The 18,400-nt window shown below is 34.2% G+C and overlaps 2 protein-coding genes across 4 annotated transcripts; one reads left to right on the plus strand and one right to left on the minus strand.

Annotated features, from left to right (window-relative positions):
* The first annotated feature begins 1,958 nt into the window (after nt 1-1,958).
* On the plus strand, nt 1,959-12,524 carry LOC126969556 (protein ref(2)P-like). Of its 3 annotated transcripts, none has more exons than XM_050815073.1 (8): nt 1,959-2,244; nt 2,624-2,815; nt 3,121-3,285; nt 3,373-3,542; nt 6,564-7,209; nt 7,872-8,009; nt 9,974-10,117; nt 12,011-12,524. In XM_050815073.1, exons 1-8 carry the CDS (start codon nt 2,238-2,240, stop codon nt 12,151-12,153), a joined length of 1,605 nt encoding a protein of 534 aa, XP_050671030.1. In that variant the 5' UTR covers nt 1,959-2,237; the 3' UTR covers nt 12,154-12,524. The 3 variants fall into 3 exon arrangements, with proteins under 3 accessions (XP_050671030.1, XP_050671029.1, XP_050671031.1); XM_050815072.1 differs by having other exon boundaries at nt 1,967-2,244; nt 12,008-12,524; XM_050815074.1 differs by lacking the exon at nt 1,959-2,244 and adding an exon at nt 2,251-2,397 and having other exon boundaries at nt 12,008-12,524.
* A 24-nt stretch (nt 12,525-12,548) lies between these two features.
* On the minus strand, nt 12,549-18,161 carry LOC126969591 (exosome complex component RRP42). Its single transcript, XM_050815134.1, has 6 exons — nt 17,789-18,161; nt 17,522-17,718; nt 16,600-16,765; nt 15,906-16,085; nt 15,248-15,471; nt 12,549-12,664 (listed from the first exon to the last, which is right to left on the minus strand). Exons 1-6 carry the CDS (start codon nt 17,843-17,845, stop codon nt 12,562-12,564), a joined length of 927 nt encoding a protein of 308 aa, XP_050671091.1. The 5' UTR covers nt 17,846-18,161; the 3' UTR covers nt 12,549-12,561.
* Between the last annotated feature and the right edge of the window lie 239 nt (nt 18,162-18,400).

The following is an 18,400-nucleotide window of genomic DNA, read 5'->3' on the forward strand; positions in this document are numbered from 1 at the left end:
TAGATATAAAAATTCATTATTATAAAGGAATAGATTACTAAGAGCCTGGATACTAATCCTAATAATTCAAATTAAATAGTTATAAATATGATATGAATTATACAAAAATTCGTGTAGTTTTATCTCATATTACATTCATTGGTATTTCGTCTCTACTCCGGTCCGAGATAGAAATAGTTCTACGACTACACCGGACCATTTTTATCGGACGTAGTGCGAAAGAGCTCTTAAAGTTAATGTTTCATTAAATATAATACCGTCACTTTCTTTTTCATTTTGACAGCCAAAGATAGCTTACTAAAAATGAAACATTAACTTTAAGGATGCTTCCTGCAACTAGCGGTTTGTTAGATGTTATCCACTGGCTAAACACTTAAGTGAATTTGCTAGGAACTGTCCTAACCATAATGTTAATACCAGGAACAGACATAAACTTATAATGCCTACTACTCGGCTAAGTCGAGTTAGTAAGTCTTTTGTGGGGCGATGTAGGTATATGCTTTTAAAACAAGGTCCCAGAAAATGATCAAAACAAAAGTATTACGTTATTCAAAAGAATTTTTAAAAAACTTTGTGTGGTAAAGGTTACTCTCAGGAGGTTCTCAATTCGTCGGTATATTTTTTATGTTTGTTACCTCAAAACTTTCGACTGGGTGAACCGATTTTGATAATTCCTTTTTATTTGAAAGCTGATGCTTCCCGTGTGGTCCCATTGTATTTTGGTCCAGATCTGACAGTGGCATTCATGAGAAAACCATAAGTCTTAAATTTGAAGTGGATGATAAATTTACGAATAACTCAATATCGCGCCAACCGATTTCGATGATTCTTTTTTTATTGGAAAGCATATAGTTACTTCAAAGATAGTTTGGTTAGGTTCTGATTACGGAATCCATGACAAAGTAACGGAACTCTTCAATTCTTAGGAGCAAATTAACGATACTCAGCCGAATTGTTAAAAAACGTTTGTGTGGTAAAGGTTATTATAACATACATGAGTTTGTTAATGATACCACAGATCGGGAATGGAGTGACCGCCCTCAGGCTATTAAATAATAAGTTTAATTGTACAATTTTACTTTGTAAACATATTTTTTCGATGAAAAAAAAAGCCCGCTGTGTCTGTTGTGACCATTCTTCTCGGGTCAGAGGCATTCGTTTTTAGGTTGGGTGGTAGTTTTTGACTTTCAATAAGGGATGTCACATCCTATTTTGACTATAAATATTTGAATTGAAACACAGGTTTGTAATCTATAACTTCAACCGCGTATGGAATCACGCGTACATAATCCGAGGACGGTGAAGGTCATATCAATATCTGGATGACATCTGCAGTCTACATGAATGACATCAAGCAAGGTCACCCCTGATGGGACGCTGGATTACTTCCGTCTAGAAAAGGCTTTAAGGCGGGACTTCTTAGATGGATGTAAGTCGACAAAAATAATGTAATCCAGGGAATGCGCAACAGCGTTCAGTTGTGTCATCACTTACATTTGCATCCCCAACACGCCTGGCAAGTATTGGGATAGTAGCAATAACTAATTTTCTATAAGAATAAATAATTCAAGGGTTCTCAAGATTTGTGAAATCATTTAATATGGAATGGTTTTTTTACAGTACAATATAATCATTAGGTTTTGATTTTTTATTTTATTTGTGGTGGTGTCTCCGCATTTTACTTTACATCCGTGTCAATTACCGTACAGGGATTTTGTTGTAATCCAGTATATAGAAAAATGATTTAAATATTCTTCTTTTATTTTATTTTGGTTAGAGCTGATGGTCTTGTTACTAATGCTCGAAATAAATAAAACAAAAAATATTGTACTGTCAGAATAGCCGACAGCCATCAAATGTCATAATTTTACTCCGCGTCACGTCACCACTCAGACGTCAAGTATAAGTTGGAGCTTGAATGGAGGCGCTTCTGGCGTTCTTGTGCAATATTATATTATTAATATATCCACTGCCTAGAACTATAAAGATTAAATATATCTGTGAAATGTTAGGCCAAGAGCTTGAGTTTAATTAAGTGATTCAATTTATGAATACCATTAATTATTAATTACAATAAATCGTTAGTTCATATCGTCGCCACAAGCCATCTTATACTTGACAGCATGATGTTTGAGTTTTGTTATTTGTTGTGAATGATCAAAACAATTTAGTTTTACGTACCTACCTAGGGTATAGGCTATATTGCACAACAGAAAATAGTGTTTCTCCATTCTCCAATGTTCGGTGAGTGATGAATCATATTTAATCGCTATATATAATAAAACACACGACCCGTTTTATAAACATAAATATTGAATCGGTCTGATTGGCAAGACGTCTTTGTTGATTAATACATTTATTGTTATTTCAAGTGTTTCATCAGTTTTCTCGTTTGTCGTAAGTTTCTTATTTATTTAACGAAATAACTTATTAAGTTTTTTTTACTCATATAAAATATATCATCGAGTCTGTTAGAAATGGTTTCAATCTTAATATGCGTGGCACCCGTTATGTTGAAATAAGTTGAATCTTTAAGAAAAATAGTAATACGCAATTGTTTAAATATGAATAACCAATCTAATTGTGCCAGATTTTTCTAAATACAATTTCTTGTTTGGTCTAGGTGAAAATAATTTGCATTCAAACATGGAAGTTCAGTTCAAAGTATACACTTACTGGGATGAAAAGGAGAAACCAGAGGTGAGAAGGTTCGGAATTGAGAGAAGTGTGGTGACCAGCTTTCAATATCTGAGTGCTAAACTTAGGGAAGTATACCCTAAACTTAGGGACAGAAGTTTCACCATTGTTTGGAAAGGTATTGCTTAGTTTATATATAAATATTTAAAATGCCTATTTGAAAATCAGTATTGTGTTCTATTGTTATTGTTGATTTAAGGAACTGATAATGGGAAATCTTTTTCTTCATCAGCCGTCTGTTAATTTTATTAATTATTAATATTTATTGTCAACAACACAAAAAATTGAACCTTTTCATTATCATTGTACAATAATATTGTGTCAACATTTTAATGTATATAAATTGTATGTATTTGAATATTACATTCAGAAGTATTACTTTCAATGTTTCTAGAAGTTTCTATAGATTGCAAATCTTTTTAGATGAGGAAGGTGATGAAGTTACTATATCTTCTGATGATGAAGTAATTATTGCATTGACAGCAATATCTGAAGATATTAAAAAGCTCTATGTGTACTGTAAAGATGCTGACCATAAGAATGAAAGTTGTGATGTTTTTATTACCGCTGTTACTGAAACTCCTTCAAGTAAGCATAGTAATTTATTTTTGAATATGTTATACAATTAATTTCAGTATGCATGAGATAAAATTATATAAATTTTTATCTGTCTAGCTAGTGGCAATGAACATGTAGGAGTTGTCTGTAATGAATGTGACTCTCAAATAGTCGGATTCCGCTATAAATGCACCAGTTGTGATGATTATGACCTGTGCTCCAAGTGTGAGGCTGCTGGCCTGCACCCTGAACACTGCATGGTTCGAGTACCTGCACCTTCTATGCCTGTAAGTGTTTACCTATAACAATACTAAATGATTATCTTATCACATTTATCATAATATTCCTAAAGTGTTTTTAGGTCAATGCTGTGTATAACAAAAGAGTGTTGTCTGGGCAAAGATTTCAAATAGGTCCCCAAATATTAAGTTGCCTGTCATGGGCCCTTAAACATAAACTAACACAATATATTACCAATCATTATTACTAAAATTACAAGCTACAATTAAGTTTTTTTTTTGTAATAATTTACACAACTAATCATATTTTTACATAATGTATTTGCTACATTACTCACCAAATGCTACAAAATTATCTAAGTTAAACCATCCATAACTTTACAATAAACTGTCTATGGCTGGCTGGATTATGCTGTACACATATCATGTTTACTTGAAATAATAATGTAAGTGCATATAAAGGTAAATGAACTTCTCCATATAGCCTTGGACATTCAAACCAAGTTTCACAACAAAATATCATACATGTTGTGTAGTGATTGTGGAGCATTACTATTGGTTATACAGTTTACATGAATAATTAATATGTTTGTTTTCAAATACACTTATAGCAGGTTTATGTTTTAATGGACTTTGGACTTTTATGAAGGTTAATATAAGGTTATAAAAATAAAACAGGTTTTTGTCCAAGAATTTACATATAAAATGCAGATTTTGTTTATAAATCCATGATGCTTGTATTCTAAGACAAACTTGTTAGAGAGTGCTCCTGTTGTAAACTATCATCACTGCTTAGTTGGAAAATTCTCAGTAAATTTGTAGTCTTTGAAAAAGTTGTACTATTAAAGATTAGCCATGTCATATTGGCCTTGATATTATAAAATGAAAGTTTGTAAATGGAATGAGGTTTGTTGAGATCACACAGAATAAACATTCAACAACAATTCAGAGGATAGTAATTATATGTAGTTTATAATGTTTATTGTTGAATAAAAAAATACTAAATTATGGATATAAACAAATTATTACTTAATACTTAACATAAAACCAGGGTGTATCTGTAGTTGTGAACTAATAGGGTAAGGATGCCGAATATTGCATGATTTACTATGAATATTGCAATAATATATAGGGCATTTAATGAACTTTCTTTATGAGACACCATTTAGCTGTAAGTTTTTTCGTTTGTCTGTGCTTCCCTGGTGGCGTAAAAAGAATAGCGGAGTCCCAGGCCCAAGGGTGCGTAAGAGGCCACTAAGGGCTTTTAGATGTGAGCAAGTCACGCTTCCGTATCATGACGTCAGCAAGCATGGGCCAGACTCGTTCGGTTTAATTTCCACACTCGCACAGAATGCCATCGTGAAGTAGCGGCCTACTGCCGCTATGTTTCGCATAGGTTAATGTCGATTCGTAACAGAGCCCATCCTTCCCGTCTCTCCACCAGAATTTGTCAGCGGTCCTCAAAGAAATTTACCGTTTACGAGTACACCTTCCTTAAAGGCCGGCAACGCTCCTGTGATTCCTCTGGTGTTGCAAGAGAATGTCGGTGGTGGTGATCACTTAACACCAAGTGACCCGTACGCTCGTTTGTCCTCCTTTTCCATAAAAAAAAATACTTCAGGAGGACCCCGAGCATTCTCGCTCGTGCCGCCCGTCGAGTACTGGGGAGGGCACAGAACCGCACAAGTCTGATTACCAAATAGGCAATAACACCACGGTATCCCGCTCCACGCTTAATGTAGACTTTTGTAACATCACCAATTTAAACGCCGTCCACCACCACCTTGACAAGGCGCAGCCGGCTTGTGTTTCCTTACGGAGGAGCAGATATTTTAACCGAGTGATACATCATATTTAACATACCCCGGGTAAAAAATTGAGCATAATTTTTTGCCTTATGCCGGTGTATGTGTGTACGTTAGGGAGTATATCTGCTGTCGCCGTCTCGGCAATTTTGCGCCCTGTCTACTCTCTCGCTACGTTTAGAATTTGAGGACCGACTCCGCATTTATGCGTGTGTCTAAAGGTCCCATAGTGGTAACGTAGAAACGGATCATCTCATCTGCTGCGTTCAAACGGAAATTGACGACTGCTTGCACAGATCCACTCCGCTTAAATCGTAGTCTTGGGTGATTTCAACGAGTACAATACCGAATGGCTTGGGTCACGCATCACAGACTACGTAATGCGAGCTGTGCATAATTTTGTATTGGCGTATGGTCTGTCCCAATTGGTTCGCAGGTCGTCCCAGTCGCCAACTCGGCTCCCAGATGTGGATAGCCTCATGCCCTTCTTGTGAGATCTTCTGCCACCTACACATCCTGGTAGTCACCAGGTCTCTATCGACGTTCCTCTAGGAACGTCCGACCATTGTCTGGTCAGGAGCGTAGTGCCTATCCAACAGCCACGACACAGACCACCAGCGACCCGCCGCGTCTGGCACAACAAGTCAACAGATTGGGATAGGATGCGTTCCTTTCTTGCATTCCACCCTTGGGGGAAGATTTGTTTCTCATCGGATGATTCCAGTGCCTTTGCCGTTGCTGATGTGATACTACAGCGATAGGTAGATTCTTTAAACGGCAAATCGAAGCACGTCGTCAAAATCGGCGAGCAGTGTTCTAGGTACCCGACTGGAACACGTAAGTTCTGGGCGTTGTCGAAAGCTGCTCCTAGTACCTTCAATTAGCCGTCGCTGCCGCACAATACACCCTGCTCAATTCAGTGCAGTGCTGCTCAGTTTATGTTTTTAGTTGTAAAAATAAATGTTGTGTCATTGACCCAGTAATTTCACTCTTATTGTTGAACTCTAGAGATGTGGCAATACTATATATATGTATACAATAGCTAACACGGAAATACTATTTTATAATAACACGTGCATATTATGCCTATGGCGCACAGTATCCTCAGAAAAAAAAAACTTTATTAAAAAGATAGTGATCATATATTAAATAATAGTTATTCGTCCTACACAGATAATCTAAGAAAATATTTTATAAATGAACAAAACTTAACTAAGCTAAATCATTTTTGGTATAAAACTATTCATTTCATGTGTTGTTTCAGCGCCCTCTTATTAAGGCAGCTATAAAAAGGTCACGTCAGTTTCTGAAGACTGTCAGCGCTATCAACGAAGAACATTGCAAGCGCCAACGTAATGAGCGTGAAAAACGTCGTGAACACAGCAACAGCCATCACCGTCGCCAACATGACGACTCTATGCGGCGACCGCGCGCGAGTTGGCTCGACACCTTTGCTACTTACATGAACGAATTCGCAAATCTAGCAGGTGATGTCGGTGTAGAAACTCCCAATGAAACTTCGAATACAAATCAAGAAGGAACTAACTCCAGTCAAACTCCGAGGGCTCAAGAAAGTGAAACAAAGTCTTCAGCCTCCGCTTCAGCTAACGCCAAGGCATCTACTTCTACTTCCACCCCACAATGTCCGTTTACTGAGAATTTTGACATCCAGAAACTTATGAACCTTTATCTTAGTGGAAAGTTGAATACATTGATACCACAGCCCAAAGGTGCGCCATCTAATAAAACAAATGATGTTGAAATGGGACAGGGTGATAACAAAACACCAGAGTTTGACAAGGATAGTGTTCAATCTGAAGTTTCTTCTCAAACTAACACAACAGTCGAGGAAAAGAGGGATGAGTCACCTGATAAGACAGATGGATGGACAGTCATCAATAACGACAAAGGTATATTTTAAATATATAAAATAAGAATGTCTCTCATTGGAATGGGAATTTGAACTACAAAATTGTCCATAAAATTCATATATGCCATAACTATTTAATCATAAGCATAAAATAGGTGTGTTTGTTTGTGAATTGTGATAAGTTGTACCAGCTCTTGTGCAAATGCATTTATAGACTAGTCATTAGCATTTGAGCATGGGGTTCACTTGATTATATGTGATTACCATAGCCTCGAAACTCGGGCTGCTCGAATTGTCGGTACTCGGTGCTCTGTGAACGGCTCGATCATCTGGTTCCACCTTCACATGACGCCCATAAAATATTATATATATCATCCCCACATCGGATATTTTGCGTTCCTCCACAGTGCGGTTTTCAAGGAATTCCCTTTACTACAAATCTGTGGAATAAGCATCCTTGTGTGGTGTTTCCGGGACGATACGACATGGGTGCCTTTAAAAAAGCGTGTACACCTTCCTTACAAGCCGGCAACGCTTCTGTGTGTTGCGGGACAGTGTAGGCGGCGGTGACCACTTAACATCAGGTGACCCGTACACTCGTTTGTCTTCCTTTTCCATAAAAAAAGTCTTGCATTTTTAATAATTTTTATCACAAGCAACAGCCCTTCACTTCATTTATTTATTACATTATATTTTATTTAGATTTAACCGATTCTGAAGGAAAACCCAGCGCGCCAGCAGAACCTCCAATTGGTTTCAACTTGCCAGAAGAGTTCAATGAAAGTTTGCGCCTATCTGAAGGACGAAGCTTGTATCCGCCTCTTTACACAGCCACTGCTGGTAAGTGTGGGTTATTACATATTTTATTTGTTAATATCGTGTTCTAGGTCGAAGTTTATAGATGTACTAAGCATAAGTAACGCATAATATAACATTCCGAAAAATGTACTGCACTATTCTATTGTTCCTACTGTGGCTTCAATGGAGGGTATACTACAAGTTGGCCAATGACATGTTAAAGTAGACCACCAAGCTTAGAGTATTTGTTTTCTTTTTTAATGGTAGTAATAGGTGCTAAAGACTTCAACTAATTTACTTCATTCAGTGTCAGAAAGTATACGCGAACATTGCAGAAATCGTGTATATTTTCTGAAGCTTTGTTTTTTTATACATTTTGAATCCAATGCTTCAATATACGCGTGAATATTATCATTTGCATTAACACATTATAATATTATTTCCATATTCCATGCTTTAAATAAATTAAATTAGCTCCTGAACCTCTTTTGTGCTGTTATTATGCAAATAGTATGCTAAATTATTCACTTTTTAATAGCTTACTCATACCTTTGCGTCATTATTATGTTTTACTATATGTAGTAAATTGGGACACAAGAGGAAACCACACAAATTAAATTGTGAAAATAAATTTATGAACGTTGCGAGAAAATTTATGAAGCCGCGACCTCTCTCGTTCCGTGCGAGCTCTCTTCCTCTTAGCCAACCGCTCGAGCGACGTAAATTTCATAAATCTTGTCCTTGTTCAACTCTCAAGTTGAGGTGTTCATCTACAGATCTACAGTAGTTGATAACCTGCTCAACCCCAATATTTGCATATTAGGAAATTAACTTGAGATGTCGCTCTTGTAAATCTATGATCGTTCATAAATTTTGTTTACAAAATTTTAATTTGTGTAATTAATCCCAGAAGTGAGGGTTGTCACTTTAAAAAAAATAACAAATTGTTAAGTGTGGATCATTTATTAAAGTCAAACTTTTATTATATTGCTCTAAATTTTTTCGTCACATTCGCTGTATGTAGCGGCCGGAGAGTAGGGGTGAAGGTTAATCATTGATTTCAACTTTGTACTGTTTTCAAGTCCGTTTGGCAGAAAATTATGTTAACAGAATTTTATGTGTTCCTCGTCACACTACCACCTTTTTTCAAATTCATTCGTGGGTGAGGCTATCACACTTCGGAATGCTTTACCTAATTATTTAAGAAACGCTCAATGCATTAAAAACCTAATAATGACCTTTTCTTAGAAGAAGTTGTCTAGTGAAAATGTATAGTATAACTATAATACACTTTATCTTATTGTTTTTGTAGCTGGTAATTCCTTTTTTATACGCTTTATATTAGCTTCACCTGTATGTTTGTAACCGACTTCTTTGGGCGCGATTTAGACCCACTCTAAACGGCTAGATTTCGTTCAAACTTTGTAGATATATCGCGGACCGATGACATTACACTAATTCTTCTGCACCCCACGCTTTTTTTTACAATAAAATATATTTTTTTACACTATTTTCAATTTAAATTTATTTTCTATTTTTTAGTTGAATTTTATATAAAGCGTGCTTTTGAGTTTTTTTTAACTATTATTTTTCCCTCCTCTTTTGTGCGTAAATGTAACATTAATAATGTATGTTGTATTTATATAAATATTTGTATGTGTGTTTATAATATATCTCGTTAATTTAATGACTTATGTCAAGTTGTATGTAAATAAAATCTCCTACACTCTTAGAGTACCTGAAAGAGGTCTCTGAAAAGCGATAAGGTCGCCTATTTGTGCTACCATAACTGTTATATACAAATAGTAAATTTATGTATTCTTGTGCGATAAAGAATTTTCATTCATTTAGAGTAGTCTGACAGAGTGTTGGTTAGAACCCAACACCTGAAAAAGGTTTTTTTGACAACATATTTTTAGACTTATCTGCCTGGAACTTCCGTTTAACAACAGTTTTGTTGTAAGTACAGTATCATTACTCACGCTTTTTATGTATTGTTTAAATAGTATTGAATCCCAAAGAGCAAGAAGGGAAGAAAGCGCAGCCAGCTAAGTCAAGTGCTCCTCAACAGGAGCCTGCTAAAAAAGGTGACTCCAAGCCGGAACCAGGACAAGCTAAGGCAGCTCAACCCGAGCCTAAGGTGCACCCAGGTATAAAAGCAGCCAAAATTATTAAATTTTTTCTATTGTTATTATGGAGTTTATAGAGAAATCTGTTTTGTTTATTGGACACCATAAAGGTGTAGTAGCTGATTCATTCCTGCCGCCAAATTACACCATCATACTACACACCACATATTTGGATGTCATCCTCACCATCTGGGTGTGTAGAATTATCATAAGATGATCAATTATAAATAGATGAATTCATATACAGTGTGATTCTCTATGACCTCCACATCCAACCTATGAATGAGCTTGAAGATGAAATCTATAGTATGAGCTTCATTACTTTCAAAAAAAGAACGTACAATTCTCTAAAAGGCCGGCAACGCGTGTACGCGTCGGTGATCACTTAACATCAGGTGACCCGTACACTCGTTTGTCCTCCTCTTCCACATAACAATGTGCGTCTCGGGACGCCCGACAGAAGTGATAACTTAAATCGAAGTTGAACTATTTCATATTGAAATTGTTTACACATAGCTTATATATATATATATATATATATATATTTTCACACGAAATTAGTGACTAGTTATTCTAAGCTATGTAAAAATTTTGAATCTGTAATGATATATTACTAGCTGACCCAGCAAATGTTGTATTACCGATATTAAAATCGCGATACAAAATTAACTGTTGATCGTAGATGGATGAAAATTTGAAGTTGTGTGTATTTTTTAATGCTGACTTATAATCAAACAAATTTAAAAAAAAATGTCAAAAAAATAAATCGTTTGGACCACCCTTAATATTGATGATGGATGAAAAATAGATGTTGTCCGATTCTCAGACCTACCCAATATGCACTCAAAATTTCATGAGAATCGGTCAAGCCGTTTCGGAGGAGTTCAATGTTTAACACCATGACACGAGAATTTTATATATTAGAAGATTACAATTCATAATATTTTATACGGACAATTGATGTAATTTCTTCATGACTCATATTATAACAAAACAATAGTGTCTGACACAAAATGATACATCGCATTTAGGTCCAGTTCAAAGTACTCAAGATAAGAGATATCTATATTGGCAGCAGGAATGAGGCCAGACATACATTAAATTATTCTGAAAGAAGGATTTCATTCATTGATAAGAATGGGGTTCACTTGATAAAAGTACTGTAAAGATTGACAAACTGAATAATGCATTTTTATATAACCCTATGTGTAAAATTCCTAGCGGAGATTATACTTTTTTTAAGCGCCGTCGCCCATACTCTTGCAAAAACAGACAAATTCATGACCCAAGCTTTACTATTGAGTTTATTATTTGTTTAAATATCTCAGAGAAAAACAATTAAATGAATGCACACCTTTTTTTGGTGCACATGCCATATCGACCTGAAATCACTGCGCAGGAAGTTCATCTCATAATTAGGCTGCAACTAATTGTAATTTTCTAAAATCGTTTATTTTAAGACCAGATCCAATCCACGTTTTGCTAGAGCAAAATCTAGAGATTCGTATTCTTCTATCATTTCCCTAGAACGTTAACTGAATCGGAGCCAAAGCTCAAAGTCACCAACATTGTTCTACCAATTATAAAACATTTCTACTACAAATAAGTGTTATCTATGCTCTATTAAATGATATTTATAGTTGTAAACTCAAACAAACATCAATTTTGCAGTACACTCATCTTCCAACAATTGACGTTCGACCTTGTTATGAGAATACCCATGATACGATTTCCCTAAATCGGAACGTAACTTCATCACAATCGGAACTGAATGGTCAATTTGTGTTACAAGAATACGAAATTTAACTTTTTAACATAAGGCCACTTCGATCCTAATCAATAGGGCTACTGCTCCTTCGGCAGACACATATTTCTACTAACAGGTGCATAATATTAGAGGTTTTGTTACAGCAGCCCACATTCAAGCTGCCATTGAACAAATGATGTCCATGGGCTTCACTAATGATGGCGGTTGGCTGGGACAACTCTTGGAGAACAAAAATGGGAACATTGCAGCTGTTCTTGACCTATTGACTCCGGTCAATACCAAGAAGTAATCAATCCCTATCCAAAATATAATGAATCAGACTCTTTACAGTTATATGTTTTTAATCTGAGTCTGTTGATCTTTAATCTGAGTATATTATTATCTTAATGTACCTACGTTTTATGTCGCGCTAACAATTAAGTATACTTGATATTATTGTATCCTTTATCGGCTATTAATATTTTAGAACTTTCATTATTATCAAATTCAGTTATGATTTATTTCAATTTTTCATTGTGGTATACTTTGAAAATAGAAGGTGTTTTTGTTTAATAGAGATACTATTAAGTGCTCTTTGTAGACTGCTTAGAAATAATTCCAATGATTTAGACATGATGGGCAGTACATATTATTCTCGTTAAATAAAGGTGTATGGGTAAATTTTGTTTTATTTAAACACAAACAACTGGTAAATACTTTATTTAAGAAAACCATATGTATCCTTCTTAAATCGCACAACTTGGTCTTTCTCCCTGAGAAGTGTTTTACCGAGAGCTTCATCCAAGCACTTAGCTGCAATCCTGTGGGAATTTTTATTACTTAGTATTTAGAGGATTATAGAAGATTGGATAGAACAAAATTTAGCCCTTTATATTAAGGAAAAAAAAACAAATGAAAGTAGATCAAAAAAGAGTGTTGGGTCACCTGATGGTAAGTTAACCTATGCTCTCATGCAAAATTAGAGGCATCCACAGGAGCAAAAGGGCGTTGTATCACATTTTATGACACATATTATTCTACAACAGTCATTGACGTATAATAAACAACTAGACTCACAATCACGCTCAATATTTTTTTGAATGCGTTTCGACCGCGCTTTGATATAACGCCACGCAATGACAGTTAAGTGAAAAGCGTCCAAATAACAGCATAATATCCAAACTTAAAAAGGATAGAGTATCGTATTTCAGGTAGACTTGAAATTAGCAAAATTGAGTTTTAAATCATTTTGCTAAATAATATTTCAATTGCTAAAACAATGTTCTTGCCTCGTGTTTGCGTCCCAGCTTCTAATGAGCGTATACAATAGACTTAACATTAGTGCCACGAAATAATGTTATCAGTATAAATTAATGTATCTACACGTATATACAACGCCGCTCGGACATTTTTTAGTGATTGGGAGTTTAATTATTGTTTATTATACGTCAATGACAACAGAGGGTTTTTTTTACTAACTGAATATAAAGTAAATGTAAGTACTGTTTTTTATAGAATCAATTTGTCACCCACATTTTTCAAATCACCGTAAGTTATATAATTCCGCTGCGTTCCAACTAGATACCGCAGGCGTAGTTGTAAAGCGCGGCACCTGTTTCTACGCCCAAATAGGCGAACTCGAGCCAGTCTCGAACAATGTTTGACGTTGGGATCACATCATCAGTATTTTGTAATTTATTAATTTTAATATTAAATTTACGAAGCGTATATAAGTCACCTACAGAATTTGAAAGATGCCATTGAGTGTCAAAATGCCACGCACACAAGCATTTTTACAAATAGCCATAATACAATACAAAGTTGCCGTAATAAAAATTTATATAAAATATTATATAATAATATTGTTCTTAGGTACTTCGGTATCTAGTTGGAGCGCGCCATAGACCTATCCTTAATTAAAATCATTGCAGAGACAGAGATACATAGTTCATTAAATAATAAAAAAAATACAATCAAACTAAGAAATAAACATAAGGTCGTAATAATACAATTTAATGCTTAAGTAACAACATTAGGTATTCAGGTGGCAATTTCTAGCCATCGTTGGTACGTCTTCGTTAGCAGCAGTCTGTCTGTACTTCTAATGATCGAAACTTTACACTCTGACTCTTTTGCGCGTTAATGCACATTTCGGAGAAACTACAATAGCCAAGCACAATCTATATATATAAAAATGAATTGCTGTTCGTTAGTCTCGCTAAAACTCGAGAACGGCTGGACCCATTTGGCTTATTTTGGTCTTGAATTATTTGTGGAAGTCCAGAGAAGGTTTAAAAGGTGAATAAATATAAAAATGCTTGGAATTTAATAAAAACAACATTTTTGTTTTTCCTTTGATGTGTTGTTCAGAAATCAGAAAGAATAGTTTAAAATGAATATTTAATTACAATTTTAATATATTTCCAAATTTCTCAGCAAGTAAAATATAAACTTAATTTTAGCTCAAATAAAATATGATAACAAAAGTTTTATGAACGATAAATCTTAAGTTTTGTGATAAGAAATAAAGATTTTTATAAGTACTACGTGCTTAGTCATGTACGCGGACATAGTCGCGGATATCAACTAGTATATAATAATAATAACATTGACACACTTTTACACAACTTATCCTGCCCCAAACTAGGCATTAAGCCTGCACTATGTGTACAAGACAATGATATATTTAATACAATAAACATCTATGACTCGGAAATAAACATCCATATTCATCATATTGTTTAGACCTAACGAGAAAATCCGGGACCTCTAGATCAGTAGGCAGGGTCACTAAACACTGGGCTATATGTAATGTAAACTGTTGATGTAATATTAACACCTTGTGAAAGATGAAATACAGAAAAAAGTGGCAGAGCAGCCTAAACCAACTTACTGTGCAATTCTAGAGAAAATGAGAAGGCTGTAATAACCACATAATTTATTATAGTAATTCCTAATGAAGAATCTACTCTGGTCACTGTAATTATCTTAGGTAATATCTGCTCATATTTTCTTGACAACTTTCATGCAAACAGCATGATAAACTAAAAAAACAAGACCCAATGTTTCATGTGATTTGCAGCCTGCATGTCACGGGCAACAATAATTTAACCTTAAATTTAACGTTAAACCTATTCGTGTCAAACAGGTTATAAATCATGGGTTACAACACCTATATGAATGTACCCATGTAATTCATGTATTGTTCTAGAATAATGTCAGTCACTGTAGTAGGTAGTGACAAGAAAAGTGTGTTATTGTAAAGAACTATCTTACAAACAAGTTTTATGCCGGTAGGTACCTATAAAATTTTCAAGAACTATAGACGTAACAATATTCATGTCGTGATCTGAGATGAACATAAATAATTAATTACTACAATAATTAATTAAATAATAACTTACATTCCCTGTGCGATTGCTTGTGTTAGTGTGTCTGGTGTGACACTTCCCTCACCATTCATTCCTATTGCTGTAAATTTACATTCTACATTGGTCGATTCCTTTGCTTCATTTGTATAATATTTTTTGTTGCCAGATATACCAACAACAAGTGATACAACAGTACATCTTTCTTCTTCAGCTGAGGGGTCTACCACACAATTTTCTCCTATCTTACATAATGTGACCTAAAATATTAAAAAAAAAATACAAGTTGAAATGTTAATTCTTAAAATAATTTATATGCCTAGATCTTAGAACATTAATATACCTAGATAGACTATGACAGCTGTGAAAACATTGAAAAAAATTGAGTTTAGAGTAAACCTCAATTGTGACCAATGCACACACATTAACACATTGTCATACAAATTTTGAGTGAAAGATGCAGTATGTGTATTGTTTTTTTTTAATTTGAATATCTATGCAGATATGTGTAAGGTTTCCTGATAATGTTTTCAATTACAATTCGCTAAACCGAAACCACATTGGTATGTTTGCTGGTGGTTATAAAACTGTCTTCTTCGCAATAAAAGGGAATGACACTAACCTTCCCAATACTTATCTCAAATTTTAAAGTAATGTCTATATAGTGGATTTTATAGTAAGAAAAAAAGGTTACCAATAGTGGTGCACTTCCAATATCTAAATGTTTACTGTCAAATGGATCATCAGAGAGTTCTAAATCTATGTTTCCACCATCCATCAGAGCGGCTTTAACTAATGGTATCCTTGTGTTAAATAGAGCAGCCTTTACCGCCAATGAAACAGCATCACATAAATTGCCTCCACATTCTAATATCTGTAATTTTATAATTGAAATGAAATGAAATGATTTATTTGTTTGAATCGTGGTAACATAGTTGTTAACAATTAATTGGTGTACAGCGCAATTCGCCAATATAACGGCATACAAATATTTGATTGTCAATATTGGAGTATCATATTTAATTTATACTTATACGTTCTTAATACACATTACATAGCTTTAATTCAATGATATAATATAAAATAAACATTAGTTTGTAGTTACCTCTCAAAAATTACATTTGAATACTATTATTTTTGGCTAAATTGCAAGAAAATATTCAATAAAATTCATAAGATTGTAGAGTTATCAATTAAAAATGCATGTTAGAATATATATTTAATTAAACAAAAAAAACTTATAGTTGCTGTTGGGAAGTCAAACAAAATGTTTATTATAAACATATCTCTTTTTATTATGATTATCAAAGTTTATTGTTACTAAAATGATATGGAATCTGTTATTTTATTTCTAAAAAGTTTGGTATGCATATAATTAATATACTTACTAGAATATCAACATACAGTTTCCAACATTGTTTTCCTTCGAATATACACAACTGGGTAAGGTCAAAGGCTTGTGAAGAATGGTATGCCTTTTGTAACATGTTAGATATTCTAGTAGCCAATTGTTCCCCTCCTCGACCCTCAAATTCTGGAGTTGCATTAGCTGAACTGAAGAAATACTTGAGTGTTAGAGAAGTAGAATGTTTCCGTCAATCACATTATCTTGCAACACTAGAGGAATCACAGGATGTTGCCGGCTTTAAGGAAGGTTTTATTCACACTTTTTTTTAATGTACCCATGCACCCATATCATAGTTATAAGTAACTAGTCCAATATAGATGAAATGAATATTTGAATTATGTTTCTCAATACTCATTGATGATGTACAAACTGTAAAATGGATTGGCTCACTTGGAAAGAGAAAAATGGGTAGTTCAAAAAGAGTATTGACCAATCAATGTAGTTTCAGTAGCCAGCAGGAACTGGACAGGGGCATAGCTACCGCCATGTCAATTATTATATGGGGCCCCCAACATGTGCAAGCAAAAATTAATAAAAGCTTTTACTGCTTGCGGAAAAAAGGGTGAGGAGAGTGTGTAATATTTAATTTGAATTGTTTTAAAATATTTGTGACAAATAGATAATTATGATGAATAAATATTTCTTTTAATTTTATGGAAACATTTTTTTTCTTTTGTGAAAATTTTTTATTCTAAATAAGAGTAGAATACCTTTTCCATCACAGTATAAGGTGCCATTTGGTACCTGTGCAAAGTAAAATTTTATTACTTTGTGATGGTTTCCAAAATTCTAAATTCAAGTTAAGTGTAGAGTTCTACATCACATGAGCTTATTATCAGTATCCCGTATAAGCCTCTTGTTTGTAACAAGCCAGCAATAAAAATAAATCATTCATAAGTTACCAATCTACAAAGAAGTCTATTTTCCCTTCCCTTGGCATATCTGGCTTTGGGACATCAATTTCAGTTTTGACACCTACAAGTATATCTGTGTTAGCTAGCCGAAGTCGGGCAGATCCACTAGCATGGCTAACCACATCAGTTTCTAGTTCCATAGGTCTGTAATCTATATTTGATCGTCCATCTGAACGAAAATCATCCTGGAAAATAATTACCATCGTCATGAATAGGTATAATAATATACACTTAGAAAACATAAGTATTACTTACGTTCACTCCTTCTTCTATATAAAAAATTTCAGTAAGACTCAATGGAACGCCAGACATAATTTAATATTTTAACAAGGTACCTGGTTCTTTAAAAAGGTACCAATCTACAACAATCTTATCATAAATATTACGTTATTAATTATAGGTAATAACTATTCGTATTACCGCCGAATACACTACATATAATATGTTTAGCTTTAAAACCAAGCATGAAATTTTGTAATAAGTGATTTATAAACAAGGGAAATTAGAGAAATAGGAAGGTAGGTATCTAATCAATCATCTATTCCAAGTCGAAAACTTAGAAACTTAGAAGTCAGAGTTTAAACTTTCAAAATTTGAAACTTTCAAAAACAAACACTGATTGATCTCCAAATTTTCTAGGTTATTTTAAATATTATGTGACATCGACATGTGTCATTGTCAAATTATTAATTAAATGAGATGCAGAGTGGGATAAGGTATTGACAGACTGATGGCTCGGACCATGTTAATAATAATAATAATAATTAATAATTAAAAGGTTTTTTTGGTTCAAAAAGTAAAAACAATATGAACATAAAAATTGGGACAAATAACTAATAATAATTAACATTATTGCGTAAGTTTAAT

Source organism: Leptidea sinapis, chromosome 18 (genome assembly GCF_905404315.1).
Source record: "Leptidea sinapis chromosome 18, ilLepSina1.1, whole genome shotgun sequence".
Taxonomy (NCBI): Eukaryota; Metazoa; Arthropoda; class Insecta; order Lepidoptera; family Pieridae; genus Leptidea; species Leptidea sinapis.